At 43.1% G+C, this 14,632-nt stretch overlaps 1 protein-coding gene and 1 long non-coding RNA gene across 3 annotated transcripts; one reads left to right on the top strand and one right to left on the bottom strand.

Moving 5' to 3' along the window:
• Nucleotides 1–963: 963 nt before the first annotated feature.
• Nucleotides 964–14,403, bottom strand: LOC138971964 (uncharacterized). The gene is made up of 4 exons (XM_070344812.1): nucleotides 14,306–14,403; nucleotides 5,906–6,072; nucleotides 4,001–4,115; nucleotides 964–3,159 (listed from the first exon to the last, which is right to left on the bottom strand). Exons 3-4 carry the CDS (start codon nucleotides 4,096–4,098, stop codon nucleotides 2,823–2,825), a joined length of 435 nt encoding a protein of 144 aa, XP_070200913.1. The 5' UTR covers nucleotides 4,099–4,115; nucleotides 5,906–6,072; nucleotides 14,306–14,403; the 3' UTR covers nucleotides 964–2,822.
• On the top strand, nucleotides 6,668–9,117 carry LOC138971975 (uncharacterized). 2 transcript variants are annotated; one of them, XR_011457430.1, is made up of 3 exons: nucleotides 6,668–7,230; nucleotides 7,739–7,845; nucleotides 8,282–9,117. It is a non-coding gene; the product is annotated as an uncharacterized lncRNA (long non-coding RNA). The 2 variants fall into 2 exon arrangements; XR_011457429.1 differs by having other exon boundaries at nucleotides 7,732–7,845.
• Nucleotides 14,404–14,632: the final 229 nt, after the last annotated feature.

Here is a 14,632-nt window from a genome sequence, read left to right as displayed (position 1 = left end):
AATTTGAAAAAATACGTTTACCGCAAATTATGGTTGTTCTTACGAGTGGAGTCCATCATTCTGTTTCCCGGCCGCAGCTCGGACACTTTGCCAATCAGTTTTTACTCTCATCCGGCCGCAACTGTTCCTGGCAGATTGTCGTTCAAAGGACTGGGTTGTGGGCTTGTCTTTTTCTCTTAAGGAGAAGACGGCAAAAAATAATAATCTACACGCTTAATGGGATGAATCTAATCTGGGTAGGCCTATTGTTTCTCTGAGTTTTAATATCTCTTCAGCCGGTATGGCTATCCGAGACCGATGCAAGTTCCCGCCAAAGGCAAAGGTAACTGTGAAGCTAAACACTGAGTAGACGAACGGCGCAAAGACAACATAAAGGAGCAAAGCCAAACGGACCAAGACAGAGTTGAGCGTTGCTCAGCGGATATTACAAAAAGCTAGTCAGTCAAATGAAATGAGTCACCAAACAAAATTGACTGTGATATGAAATTCCCGAAGTATCACGGTTGTGAACCTGCAAACGCCACAACAGATAAAGGGAGTGAAATCAGCCAGCACATAATCCAGTGAATGAAAAGTATTGAAGCCAGTGACGAAGCCATGTAAGAATGTCAGTGTCCCCGACAATGATACGGCGGCCCGACCGCGTCTTTTTATTTGGCCGTTTTATTTCTCCAAACATTTCGCCGTTGCCTGGAAGATAGGAGAGTAACCCCCTACCCGCCCCCTACCCCAACCCCCCCCCCCCCTCCCCACCATTTGATGTGTTGTTAAATATGCCGCCGTGCGTTTTGAACGTTTAAACACTGGTGACAACGAGTGGAGACTGCATGAACCTGACGCAACTTACTGTCGCTGTTTCAATATATATCATATATTCGGGGGGGGGGGGGGGGGGGCGTTGGAATGGACTATTTGTGGAACGGCCCTCTCTAAAACAAGACTACCGAACCAAAACCGCTGTGACTGAATTGAGATCGATCGAGACGGACGTCTGAAAATTCGACAAGGGCCCGGGTTCTGCAAAAGGTCATATTCTCACATTCTTCCTGTATCCTAAAAATACCCAACTATAATATTATAAGTTAACGATAAATTGCGCTAACTTTTTGGCATGGTTGGTTAAAAGACGAGACCATCTCGATAGGCTTTAGCATGGCGATAGTGGGCAAAACTGTGAGTGAGAGATTCGCGTAGTAAACGTAACGCCGAACCATGCACCACATTAGTTAGGCCATGTAGATCCATGTAGTCAAACCCGAAACACAGTGACTGCACCGCGTACCGACACAGTCGTTCCAAAATCAAGATTCAAAGACAAGAAATACTAGGATATCCAGCGTTTAATGAAATACAAAGTCTATCTTGTAGTGCTCCTTTATTAAAACAAATTTTTCATGGCTTTGTAAAGTTGTATTTGAATAAAACACTGTTTAAACCAATGAAATACAATACCAAACCTCTCCTGACTATCGACTCACGGGTCTTGATAATGAAATAACATATACAACAAATAGTAACGAGAAAACCATGATGTTAAATCAAGCATGAAAACTTAGCTTTATTACTTTATTACTGCAAGATTTGATGGCATAGATAAGGATGTCCGTTCGTGTCTGTGTGTGCGTGGGGAAAAAAAAAGAGAGAGACAGAGAGAAAGAGACAAGAAAAGTAACTTTTTGTGACGAGGTTGCGGCATAAATATTCTATGTGTGTGTGTGATTTGATGGCATAGATAAGGATGTCCGTTCGTGTCTGTGTGTGCGTGGGGAAAAAAAAGAGAGAGACAGAGAGAAAGAGACAAGAAAAGTAACTTTTTGTGACGAGGTTGCGGCATAAATATTCTATGTGTGTGTGTGTGTGTGTGTGTGTGTGTGTGTGTGTGTGTGTGTGTGTGTGTGTGTGTGTGTGTGTGTGTGTGTGTTTGAAGAGAGACAGAGAGAGAGAGAGAGAGAAATCATATCGTTATTACAAAATCGTGGCATAAAACATTCAGCCGGCGTAAGTTCAAGTTTTGCACATAAATGTTGTTAGGTTTGATGTTGATTTGTGTGTGTGTTTGTTCAAATATCTGCAGACTGAAGACCAAATAAAAGTCTTCTGAACAAAGGAATACCGCACTGTACATTTTTTTTATAGCCTATATATACATTTTGTATTAAAAACAACATCAAAGTAGAGTTCACGCATAAACACGCTCATAACAGCAGCGAAAGCGAGCACCGCACAAGCGCGCGCGTGTGTATGTGTGTGTGTGTGTGTATGTGTGAGTGTGTATGTGTGTGTGTATGTCTGCAAGAGAGAGAGAGAGAGAGTGTGTGTGCGGTGTGTGTGTGTGTACGTGCGTGTATGTGGGCGTGTCAGCAGTTTGCCAACTCTGTGTGTGTGTGTGTGTGCGTGCTCAAGACTCATGTTGCTTGCCATTGTCTAACAAAGTTCTCAACATTGTCTTCACGTCAGCGAGGTCAGACCACATGCTCGTCACGGTTGATTCCAGACTGGTCACGGCTGATCGCAAAGACTCGTTCGTTGATCTAAGGGCCGTGACTTCTGCTATCAACTGTGCGTTGGTTACCCCCCCTTGTTGCTGGGGGCTGAAGGAAGAGGGACCGACAGCCACGGCACCGCTCACCTCCCCTGCTGCTTGAGTTGTCTCGCTTGGAGGTCGTGCCTCAGCCTCTCGTGGTGGGTGTGTGTTGTGCTCACAGGGATGTGAAAAATGTGGAATTCCATCTCTGTGGTTGTGCCTTGTTGTTCTGCCTGGGTCCGTTCCCGTGAAGCGCGCGCTTCCAGCTTTTGACAGAAGTCGTCGTCCACTAGTCACTTTAGCCGCCAGCTCCCGGTGGTGTACATCCTGGTAGAGAATGGTGAGGAAGATAGCGTACCAGTCGATCGTGGTTGTGGCTTGTCATGGCGGCTATCAGCAGACCGTTGGCGGTCTTCATCTTGCCCTGTTCCAGCTTGCCCTCTACGGCCTGCATGTCGCCCTCCTCGAGCAGGTCGAGCTGCTTCATCTTGGGCAGGAGGGCCTGCAGGTTGAGGTTGGTTTGCAGAGGCTGCGCGAAGTTTGATGACGTCACGGAGGTGCGGGTCATAGTGTCGGGGGTCACTCTCTTTGCCCTCTTTGCCGAACAGGCGATTGAGAATGGCTGTGTCTCCCACCTGCACACACACACACACACACACACACACACACACACACACACACGCACGAACGCACGCATGCATGCACACATACAAACACACACACACACACGCATGTACACACACACGGCACACATACATACACGCACACACAAACATAGGTAAGGAAAGGAAGGTTCCAATACTTCAAGGTTTGAAAGAGATGCTGGTTGTTTGAGAAAAAAAACTAGCTTTAATTACCACTTTTATTCTATTTGTGGGGATGGTGAGGTGTAATGACTGATTCCACAGGTACGGACACTGCGGTAGGGGAAGGGCTCCTAATATGGACCACTTTTTGTTTCATGCTAATAACTATCTTGTTTTCTTGCGAAGAAGTTTCATTTTGTGTTTGGTAGTCCTTCTCCCCCTTTTAAGACCCGGCCCCCATTTTAAGACTTTGATTTGTCAGATCTTCTGTATATAAGTTATAACATCTGTAAATTTACCCCAATTCTATGACTCCTTCATTTTGAAGACCCGATTTTCTCAGATTTGTGAAGGTATCAAAAGGGGGGTTCCACTGTATTAGGCACTGTGCGATGCATTGCGCAACAATGTATCAGAAAAATCCAGATTAAAATTATTGTAAACTATTCATGAAACATCACAAACCATCATTTTGAAATAAAAGACCTATAAACACACCATACTCTGAATTAACTTTCAAGCATCATGGCAAAGTAGCATAAACAAAATCTATGAAAAAATCCGGTATCATTCAGTATAATCAAACAAGCAAACATACAACAACAACTATACAATGGATGTGGTACATGGGACGTATAAAGGAGAACAAAGCAAGTTCTACATCACCCACTTTTTCTGTCGCTTGCCTCTCCCTCTTTCTTCTTCTTCGGCCTCGTGGTCAGCAGTTGCAAAGTCTGAGGTGATGAGGGACTTTGGCAACACTTTCATGGCCCTTTCGTAGGAATCTGAGATACAAACATATAATATAAAACTAACATGCCCATTTCATGCATACAGTACAGGGCCGGACCAAATGAGTTGTAAGGGGGGGGGGGGTTCCTCCTTTTTGGGGGGGGGCAAATCAGCGAAGTGGCGAAGCCACAAGCCGGGGGCATGCTCCCCCGGAAAATTTTTGAAAAACGGTTAAAATCTGTGCAATCTGGTCCTTGTTTTGAGGGTTAAGAGCAGCATTGTTTTGGTGCTAAAACTAGTAAAAGTCAAAGCAAGGTACATGCTTTTTCCAGGGGTGGGGTTCCGGAACCCCTGGGTCCGGCCCTGCAGTATGAATGACCATTGTTATAACTAAACCACACACGACCCCTCCCCCCCTACCTACATAACTTAAATCATACAATTTTCCCCAAAAGGTACAGTTCATGTGGAACATATGGCTTGTTGTGTCATACCGGATTTACACAAGGGATTTTGTTTGAAATGCGATCAAAAGCCAGCTTTTAAAAATTTCAAAAAGCAAAGGGTGTACATATTGCCATATAGTAATATACACAAGCCATACAGTATTAGTAACTTGAGTGTCCCACATCATTTACTTGTCCCTGTGTATGTGTTTATATATATATACCCGGCTTTGCCGGGCGCACCGTACGCCGACTTCGCCAGGCGCACCGTACGCGATTGACGCCACACGAAGGAAGGGAGATAAACGCGCAAAACACTGGAGAAGATAAGGAAGAGTTACTGGGAATGGATGTACAGAAAAACCAAAATCACGTGTTGAAAATTTTCATCAAGCAGATTGTGTCCGGGGTCTACCTGAATATGCCCACCAAATTTGAAGCAGATCCATCAAGAACTTTGGCCGTGCATCGCGAAGAAAGACAGACAGACAGACAGACACAATCCGTATAGATATGTGTGTGTGTGTGTGTGTGTGTGACTTGAGGCGAGAAGCTTTGAGTGTATACTGCTAGTTTTAGTGAATGTATTTTTAAACTTATGCTGTCCAGTGTTGTTTTTAAATTAATGTTCTTGATCAGTTTGTATAAATGATGCGTGTGTTGGTGTATATGGCTGGATTGAAATGTTTTTTAACCGCAATGTCATCACAAATTCCCAACCTTGGGCAATTAAAGATTCTGGATTCTTTATATTATTGAAAGCCTCCAAAAAGAAGACGCGTTTTATGGAACATCAATCTGTTGCTCTTGACATTTTTCTTGCAGATATCAGCTGTCACTCTATAACGAAAAGGTGACATAAAAGTTCACCAAATTCTTCCACAAGACACAGCGAGCCCAAAATTATTTCCAGACAGATGTTTGTCTCGTTGACTTTATCATCTACAGCAGTGAAAAATTATTAACCTGCCAGATTAGCTATCTTCTTCTTCTTCTTCGTTCATGGGCTGAAACTGGAATTTTACGTGTATGACAGTTTTTACCCCGCCATTAAGGCAGCCATACGCCGCTTTAGGAGGAAGCATGCTGGGTAGTTTTGTGTTTCTATAACCCACCGAGGCCGACATCTTACCACCCCGCCACAGTGCCCGTCTAGATAAGCTAACAATGTAGCATTAGAGAAAGTTAGCAACAACCGCACTGTACATACAATGTACATGCAACCGCAGCATTATCAGTTTTACAGGTACTGAAGCCCTTTGTTGCAAAATAAGTTAGCATTGAACAGGCATTTGAGCATCCACAATACAATATGAAACCATGCAGTTTATGAACAGGTAATGTGGTAAAAAATATATGCTAACACTCACAAACAAGGACACAAATCTTACACTTACCTGTACCAGGTTTTCTCTGGGTGCCATTTTTCTTTTACAGCTCGCTGTACAGTTTTTCCATCTTTGTATGGGGGCCATAAGGCACAGTGGTGCCCTTCCTGGTCAACCCAGTTTGATGGTATTATGGCACTTGTTTGTGTGTCATCGAACTCCACTATAAGGTACATCTGATACAGGTGAAGGATATAGAAATAATTTGTCATAAAAATGTATTTATTACTCTACAAAAGACAATAACTTGGATGAAAACAAGAAGAGCAAACGCTCGATCGAGTCACTTTCGCAGTTCTGAATATTATATGAGGCATCAGATGGACAGGAAGAAATTGCTATTCACAACACAATGAGTCACGTTCACATAAAATTTGAGCCCGGTCACTTTTATAGTTTCCGAGAAAAGCCCAACGTTAAGTTGTGTGTTGCCGAACAGAAAAGGCTAGTTATCTCCCTTGTTTTTCTGATAACGTTCGTAAAAGGCTACAGATGTAAATACTTTGATGTAAAGAATAATCCTACAAAGTTTCAATCACATCCGATGAACTTTGTCAAAGATATAAAATGTCTAATTTTTCCTTTGACGCTGACCTGTGACCTTGAAAAAGGTCAAAGGTCAACGAAACCATCGTTAAAGTGTAGAGGTCATTGGAGGTCACGACTAAACAAAATATGAGCCCGATCGCTTTGATAGTTTCCGAGAAAAGTCCAACGTTAAGGTGGTGTCTACGGACGGCCGGCCGGCCGGACAGACTAACACTGACCGATTACATACCCAATAAACATGCCAGAACTGGGCCACTGCTGGCTTTTTGCTGGCAAGTTTGGTAAAGCTGGCCATAAAAAAACCAACACTGGGCCAATTATGGTTTGCCAACAAAGGCCCAGTTATGGCTTGCCATCACTGGCCCATCTCTGGCATTCCAGTAATATTGTCGGCCAGTAAAATGCCTTAATTGGCCCACTGTTGGCACGCCATTGGTGGCCCAGTGCTTGTTTGCCAGCATTGGGCCATAGGTGGCGATTTGCTGGCAATTATAGGTGGGTTTTTGCTGGCACGCCAGCAGTGGGCCAATGCTGGATAATTGCTGGCAAGAAGATCTGCGACAGCACAGCGGTATGACTTTCTCACTTGGAGTGACGTAATGTACAAACAAATGTCGAAATATCTTGACGTCACTCGTGATGATGACGCATTGTCAACTAAATCCGGCCCGCGGTGGTTCTGCAGATGTCCGGTTATTTGTTTTGCATTCAACTTCAAGGAATTTCCAAAGCACCTTCTTCGATTTCAGTACGCGTCCGATCTCCTCCGGCTAGAAGCAAGCGTGGTGAGTTTCACAAACAGTTGTGTGAGCAGGTCGTCGCAACGGCGTTAGATCTAGTATCTTCTTGTTCTTTTCCTCCGTTGTCGGTCTTTTTTTCAACTTTCTTCTGCTGGACGTTTGAGTCAGTTCGCAAAATATAATAGACTTTAAGAAGTCGTCCTCTCTGTAAGAAAGAATCTGCGCGCGCACGCGCGTGTGTGTGTGTGTGTGTGTGTGTGTGTGTGTGTGTGTGTGTGTGTGTGTGCCCGCGCGCGCGGTTGTGTGTGTGTGTGTGTGTGTGTGTGTGCGCCCGCGCGCGCGGTTGTGTGTGTGTGTGTGTGTGTGTGTGTGTGTGTGTGTGTGTGTGTGTGTGTGTGTGTGTGCCTTTTTCCTTTCTTTGTGTGATTGAGTTTGTTTTGTCTCTGTCAAAAGAAAAGCACCATAGGCATTACCATAAGCTTACTTGTAACCAAACAAATTGCATCTTGTGAATGTTGACATTGAGTATGTGTCTATTCACTCCAGGACAAAGATTTGTGCAAGTGTCTGACTGCCCAACTGGATAAGATGCAGCTCGCCTGGGTCTCAGTTCCTGAGAGAAACGCAAGAGAGCTGTCCGAGACAACGTAAGCTTCGCAGGTTAGATCAAAATACATATTCCTGTTGACCCCTTACTTCTGCTTGGCATTTTAGTCAGTTCAGAAAATATGATAGATTACAAGAAGTCGTCCTCTCTGTGAGAATGCCTCTGTGTGTGTGTATGTGTGTGTGTGTGTGTGTGTGTGTGTGTGTGTGTGTGTGTGTGTGTGTGTGCGCGTGTGTGTGTGCGCGTGTGTGTGTGTGAGCGCGCGCGCGTGCGTGCGTGCGTGTGCTGTTTGCTTGCATGCCTGCGTGTATGCTTGCGTTTGTTTGGTTGTTTGGTTGTGTGTGTGTGTGTGTGTGTGTGTGTGTGTGTGTGTGTGTGTGTGTGTGTGTGTGTGTGTGTGTGTGTGTGTGTGTGTGTGTGTGTGTGTGTGTGTGTGATATGGAATAATGAATTAAAACCAACAAAACTCGTTTGCTTTCATGTTTCAAGAGGTGAACGGCAGGAGGACTTGAGAGTTTCAATGGCTTACCGTAGGCTACGACGTCAGGACAAAGAAAAGAAGCGTTATCTCAACGTTGCGGATGCGAACAGAGAAATGACAGAATCAAGACAATCCTACGGAGGTTTACTGGGAAGTGAACAAGAAACATTCCTGCCTTTGGTCATCATGTCTCGAGTGTGAAATTTAGAACGCTGTACAAATAAAATAAAACAGTGAGCAACTGAAAACAAAGCGTACGTTTCTGTAATGTTTCGGTAATGAGTCGTTGCTGTTTGGAAGCTTTACATTTGTTTTGTTTTTAATATATATTACTGTATTGTTGTTGTGCCCGCTATAACTGCGTTGATGACGATATTCTGTCAAAACCACTGCCTTTACTTGCCAGATAAGTTACACGACAAATGTGATTAGCATTTCAATTGCATTTTACTGATGAATTTGATAATTACGCATATGCATATTGCTAATGTACAGCTTGACAGCATTGCCCTTTGCTTTATTTGCGCACGTCTTGCGGCCAGCATGGGTTGAAAAGTCCATTGATGTGCTGTGTTTTGTTATTGTTATTACATTCACAGTAAAAAATGACAAAACAAAGCATATTTATAGACTTCTAACAACCATCTATGGGCTAACAAGACTGTGCAGATCGAGTACATGAATAGAGCCGTCATTCTATCCGAATCAGTGGTATTGGTATATTTCCTGCAACTTATTGGCATTTTGCTGGCAATGGTAAAGACAGAAATATGGCATTTTGCCGGGCCACAACTGGCCCGGTAATTTCAGCAGGTAAAGGGCCATTAACGGAAAATATATGGAAAAAAGTTTTTTTATATGGAACTAAAAACCTGCAAAATGCTGGCAAAATGCTGGCGAAATGCTGGCAAAATGCTGGGTTTTTGATGGCAAGCCATCAATAAGCCATCAAATAAATGATGGGTTTTTGCTGGCAAAATTCTGGCAAAATTCTGGCAAAATGATGGCAAGCCATCAAAAAGCCATCAAATAAATGATGGGTTTTTGCTGGCAAAATTCTGGCAAAATGATGGCAAAATGATGGCAAGCCATCAAAAAGCCATCAAATAAATGATGGGTTTTTGCTGGCAAATTGCTGGCAAATTGCTGGAAAAATGATGGCAAGCCATCAAAAAGCCATCAAATAAATGATGGGTTTTTGCTGGCAAAGTGCTGGCTTGCCAGTGATGGCCCATCAATTTGCCAATGTGCATACGGGTAATATGCCAGCATTGGGCCATAGGTGGGCCTTTGATGGCAGTAGTTCTGGCAACTGGCATTGCCATCAAAACGCCAGCAGTGGCCCAGTTCTGGCATGTTTATTGGGATAGAGTCACTTTTTCTCAAGTGACTCAACAAGATCAGGTGTATTAAAAACAAACTATTATGGTACAGGAATATCAGCAAATTACCAGGGTCAAAGTCATTCAAAAAGGCTGGATGATGCTTATGTCACACGGAGCTGCATGTGTCCATTGGGGAGTAGATTTGTTGATATACTGCTTGGAGGATGAAGGAGGATGAAGGAGGGCACCTGGCCACAGGAATGAGGGTGACAGGGTTGTGGGTATGCTATCTATTTATTAAAAGCTTATGGATAAAAAATATACAAGAGGGTAGATTTGCATTAGCTTGTGATGGGGATGGGACAATAAAGAAATACATCTTTATTTCATAATTTGATATAATTGATACAAATTAGGACCACCTTCTGTTAAAATATAAAATTCCAGAGGGTTGATATACACTATGTGCATGGTGATGATGAATGGAGGGGGGGGGGGGTGGTATGTGTGAATTTGGTGTTATATAATACAATAACTCTCATTCACCAGCCATGAGAATGGCTGAATAAAAAAGTCAACTGAAAACAGGGGGTGGGGACCCCAAAACAGGGGGATACGGAAGTCCCTCCCCAGGACATTTTTTTAAAGATCAAAATCTACGCAATCTTAGGGTTTTTTTGGAAAAAGTTTGGCATTTAATTTCACATAAATATGCTGGTGTTTTAGCTGCAACTTTAAGTTTTACAAATTCTGAACAAAGGAATGTGCATACTTCATGACTTTCTTGCTAACATTTACTGACTGCTCTCACTCTCAATCATACTTGTCAAACCCACGAGGAAACATGTGATAGGATACAGCTCACCTTTAACTTCCTCATACATGATTTTTGAGGGTATTTGTTTTTCTGCTAAACTTTTTTTCCCCGCTGAAACTACTTGCGAAAACCGCTGAAATTAGCGGTTCCGCGGACCATTCCCATGCCTGATTCACACAGGCACAAGACATAAAAAAAATTAATAATAACAATAATTAAAATAAACTGTTTGTGTATGTACAACACGTACAGGTAAGAAGAAATCTAGAACTAAATCTTATTTATATCATGTTTCGATGAAAAGGTAATATTTGCACCCCTGTGTCACCTCCAAGAGAAGCGATACCCTCCCACTGAATGTGCCATGAAGGGGGGCACGCTCGTCAGGCTGCCTCTCACAGGGGGCCTGACAACATGTAATCAGTACAAGAAACTACTTCGAAAGTGGTCAAGGCCGTCGCTGGACCAAGATGCACGCAGCTCTGATGGAATAGTTTTTTGGTTTAAGAAGTCACTTTAAAAGCATGTTAAATTTTCCCCTCGACGGGGTGGATAAAATAATCATAAGAGGTATGTGTTATAAAATAGGAAGTATCGATTAAAATTCTGGAATTAAAGGAGGAACCGGTATGAGTGTTGGTGTGGCGAGTGTTGGGGTATGGTGGGTTAGGGTGATGTATTGACACACTCCCCCGTCCTCCTCGGGTAGGGGTGGAGTGTTGGGGTGGGACACGTGTACCTCTGTACACACTTGGGGATGAGGGGAGTGGGCTTCGTCGGTGAGAGTGAAACGGTAGCAGCGGCTCAGTGTTTAAAGCCCGTCCGCTCTGTTAGGCTGATGCAAAAATGAAAGAAACGGCCACAATCTATGGACGCGGTAACCAACAGAATAGGTAAATTTATCACATTCAACATGAGACTTTAAAAGAAAACCAAATTGTAATTGCCAAACAAATGCAAAGACAAGAGGTCACTTTTAGGAATACACAAACTAGTACTAGTGCGTGTCTCAAGCAGGGGTGCTGAAACCTTTCATCATCAATCAATTGCAATATGTAGAAAAACTACAGTGAATGAAGGAGAGGTATTGCAACAAAACTGCCACGGAAGGGAAGGAGATAATATTTACATACAATATCCTCCAATGGAGATACCTGCATGTGACCGGATGGTCTGTTCACAAGGGAAATACCCAAATCACTTGACTTGAAGGGGCAATCAAAAAAATCTCTCACTTGTGTAAAACGTTCATGGACAACGAAAATGTCTTGACCCTCTGCTTGAGGGACAGAAACAATGTTCTTCAAAAGACAAAAATCATTTCCAATTTTAACACAGTTGTCTCGAACGTCAGCAGAGATCAAGACATCATCCTGCTTCAGCTGACCAAACTGATTGCAAGGAGGGAAGTTAGGAGGAAGTGGACCGAGGAAGTGTTGTTTTTTCAGGGCATTTTCAATTTTGGTTTTCTTCTTTTTTTGCGCTTTCTTTTCAGCAAGTCGGTGGACAACTTGCTGCAGCGGAAGGTTTGGCTTGCGGACAAGCCGTTTGATTTGTCCACGAAAATTTTCAAAAGGAAAAGCCGAAAATGTATCAAGGGGACCAAACACATTCACGTCGTCAGCTACATGAAGAATTCCATGAACGTTGTACACAAGGACATCTTGCCCATACAGAACCCCTGCTTGAGACACAAAAGTGTGGAGTAACGCCCTCGCAATGCCACAATGACTGTAGCACAAGGACGGGCTCACTAGGCAAAAGATGCCAACAGAGAGCAGGAAAAAGTTATTGTACAATGCATCTGGCAGAATGCCCTTCAAAACAACAGGGCCACAATACAAAAGGAATTCGGTAGCCTTCCACCGATCAATCTCTGAAACAGGCCGACATTTTCTGGCAAATTCAGAGGGCACATGGCTCTTCAACTGGAGCAAAGAGTCTGACAGCCGTTGTACCGACATAGCACTAAGTCTCATGTTTTTTTCAAGGGGGCTCTTTGTCCACAGCCAGATTAGCCGACGCATGACACCTAAACATATTAGGTGCATGTAGTCAAGTGGAAACTGCGTGACCATCCCGACAGACAGGGTTTCAACAGGTGAAACACCATGGTGATGCTCAGGATTATTCCGACTGCGGAAGTCGGCGTCAGTCCGCAGGTGAGAATCTGTGGAAGAAAAAGTAACCTTTCCGTTCCACACACCTCTTTGGCAGCACTTTTCACAACCGAAGTACCCAGAGTGAGCCTTCACATTCTTCACGAAAGCTCGTGCTGGGGCATCACAAACAAAACACTGAATATGAATGTGCAAAGGGTGTGGCACACCATCCAAGGCCAGGCCTGTCTGTTCAAGTTCCTTCATTTTCATTGACAAAATCATGAAGGTATGCTTGCAGGTCTGACGGCTTCTTGTCTCCACAAAAAATGCCTATGACAAATGGAGAAGAGCAAAATGGGTGCACAAGTCTGCCAAGTATAGGCCAAAACTGGGTTCTGGAAGATTTTGATAGGAGCAGCCCGTCAATGTTGATCTGAACAGAAACAGATTCTATCTCAGCAATATGAGCATACTGGGAAAGATGCTCAAGGAGGGCAGAGGAAATACCAAAATGATGGTATAGTCCCCCAGCCACATTCTGAGGAACATGAGACCCTTGCTTGGTTTGAAGCAAGGTTCTCGGGTCCTTGGGCAGCTGAGGATGTAACCTTCGCAAATCGCCCAAAACAACCGACAAGGCTGTGTGTGGAATGTTGAATTCCACTGCCCAAGATCTCAGATCAGATTGCAATCTCTGCTCTGGATCTTGAGCATCTTCCAAATCATCATCAGACTCAGACTCTTCCTCTTCGGTCTCAATCAAATGGTAGTTTTGATGATCATCATCAAAATCATCTTGAAAAGCCCCATTATCATGGCTACATGTATCGGAAAATTGTGATGCATCACAAGTTGTTGATACTGAACATCTGCTGGTGCTGGCACATGAATATACATTAAAAACATCAGTTAATTCTTCTTCCAGTACAGTTTCGCAATTGTCAGAATTTTTAAATTTCAATGCACATGCCTCCAAATGCTGTGACACTCGTGCATGCACACGCCGCCTCTTTGCTTGTTTCTCCATGCTAAATAAATGTGGACTAACTCCCTCACAATGTCACAATGACTGTAACACAATGAGGGATCACTGGGCAAAAGATGCCAACAAAAAGCAGAATACTAATGATAATGGGTTTTTTCAAGATGATTATTTAAATTACACCATGCTAAATGAATAATATATTACTACTGTATTCTGACTTAGTCACTTTGGTTTAATAACTAGCTGGCACATCCAATTAAATTTGGTAGACTTACATGACTTGAAGATTTAGAAGTAGGCCTACATGTTTAACCTTTTAAATTACAATGCCTACAAAATGCTCTTAAAGACAACACCAGACCCGAAAGAAAAAAAATTGGACTGTAAGTTATTTAATCACAGAGTACAGATTCAAACAGTGAGGTCCAAAAACACTACATAAGTGCATGTACAATTCATCAAACAAGAACTAAAATATGTTCCTCCCGCCCAAGCTCTCACTGAACTTACTTGCAAACAAAGTCAGTCATTCATTCGAGAAAACATACGTATATCACATGCAGGCCTTATTCATTTTTGACACACCTGATATGGTTCAATGCAAGAACTTTCTATTCATCCAAACTATAGGCTTTGTTTTCATTTTGCCAACGGGCCAAACCAAATCAAATGGTCGACTGTTGACAGATTATATTTTAACACTCAATGATTCATGGTATAAATTTCACCCACACACAAAATTCCCTGTCTTTTAAACACACATAAGAACAGATAGAAACTACAATATTTTTGATCAGATGTACCTTGATAGTCGGTTTGCTCAATTTGCTCAAAAATCGTCTCGTCGCTAGTGTAAACGTTGCTGGCAATTAAACGGACATACACATCAGCAGCAACGAAAAGTAACTTGAACTTGAACTTGAACTTGAAGTTTACTATGTGGTAGGCTGTGTAGCCTTTACATAGGTCCTATTACTAGACTGTAGCATGCGTGGCGGGCTATTTTACAATCTAGACTAGGCAGGTAGGGTTGTACATAGAAGTACTGTGGCGCCAGAAATTGTCTATCCTGGTCTTAAAGCTGTTGACTGATGGCGCTGTTACTGCCTCTTCAGGCAAACTGTTCCAGG

The sequence above is a fragment of the Littorina saxatilis genome, linkage group LG1, assembly GCF_037325665.1.
Source record: "Littorina saxatilis isolate snail1 linkage group LG1, US_GU_Lsax_2.0, whole genome shotgun sequence".
NCBI classification, from domain to species: domain Eukaryota; kingdom Metazoa; phylum Mollusca; class Gastropoda; order Littorinimorpha; family Littorinidae; genus Littorina; species Littorina saxatilis.
The sequence above is the reverse complement of the archived record's forward strand: the minus strand, read 5'-3'. Positions and strand labels throughout refer to the sequence as shown.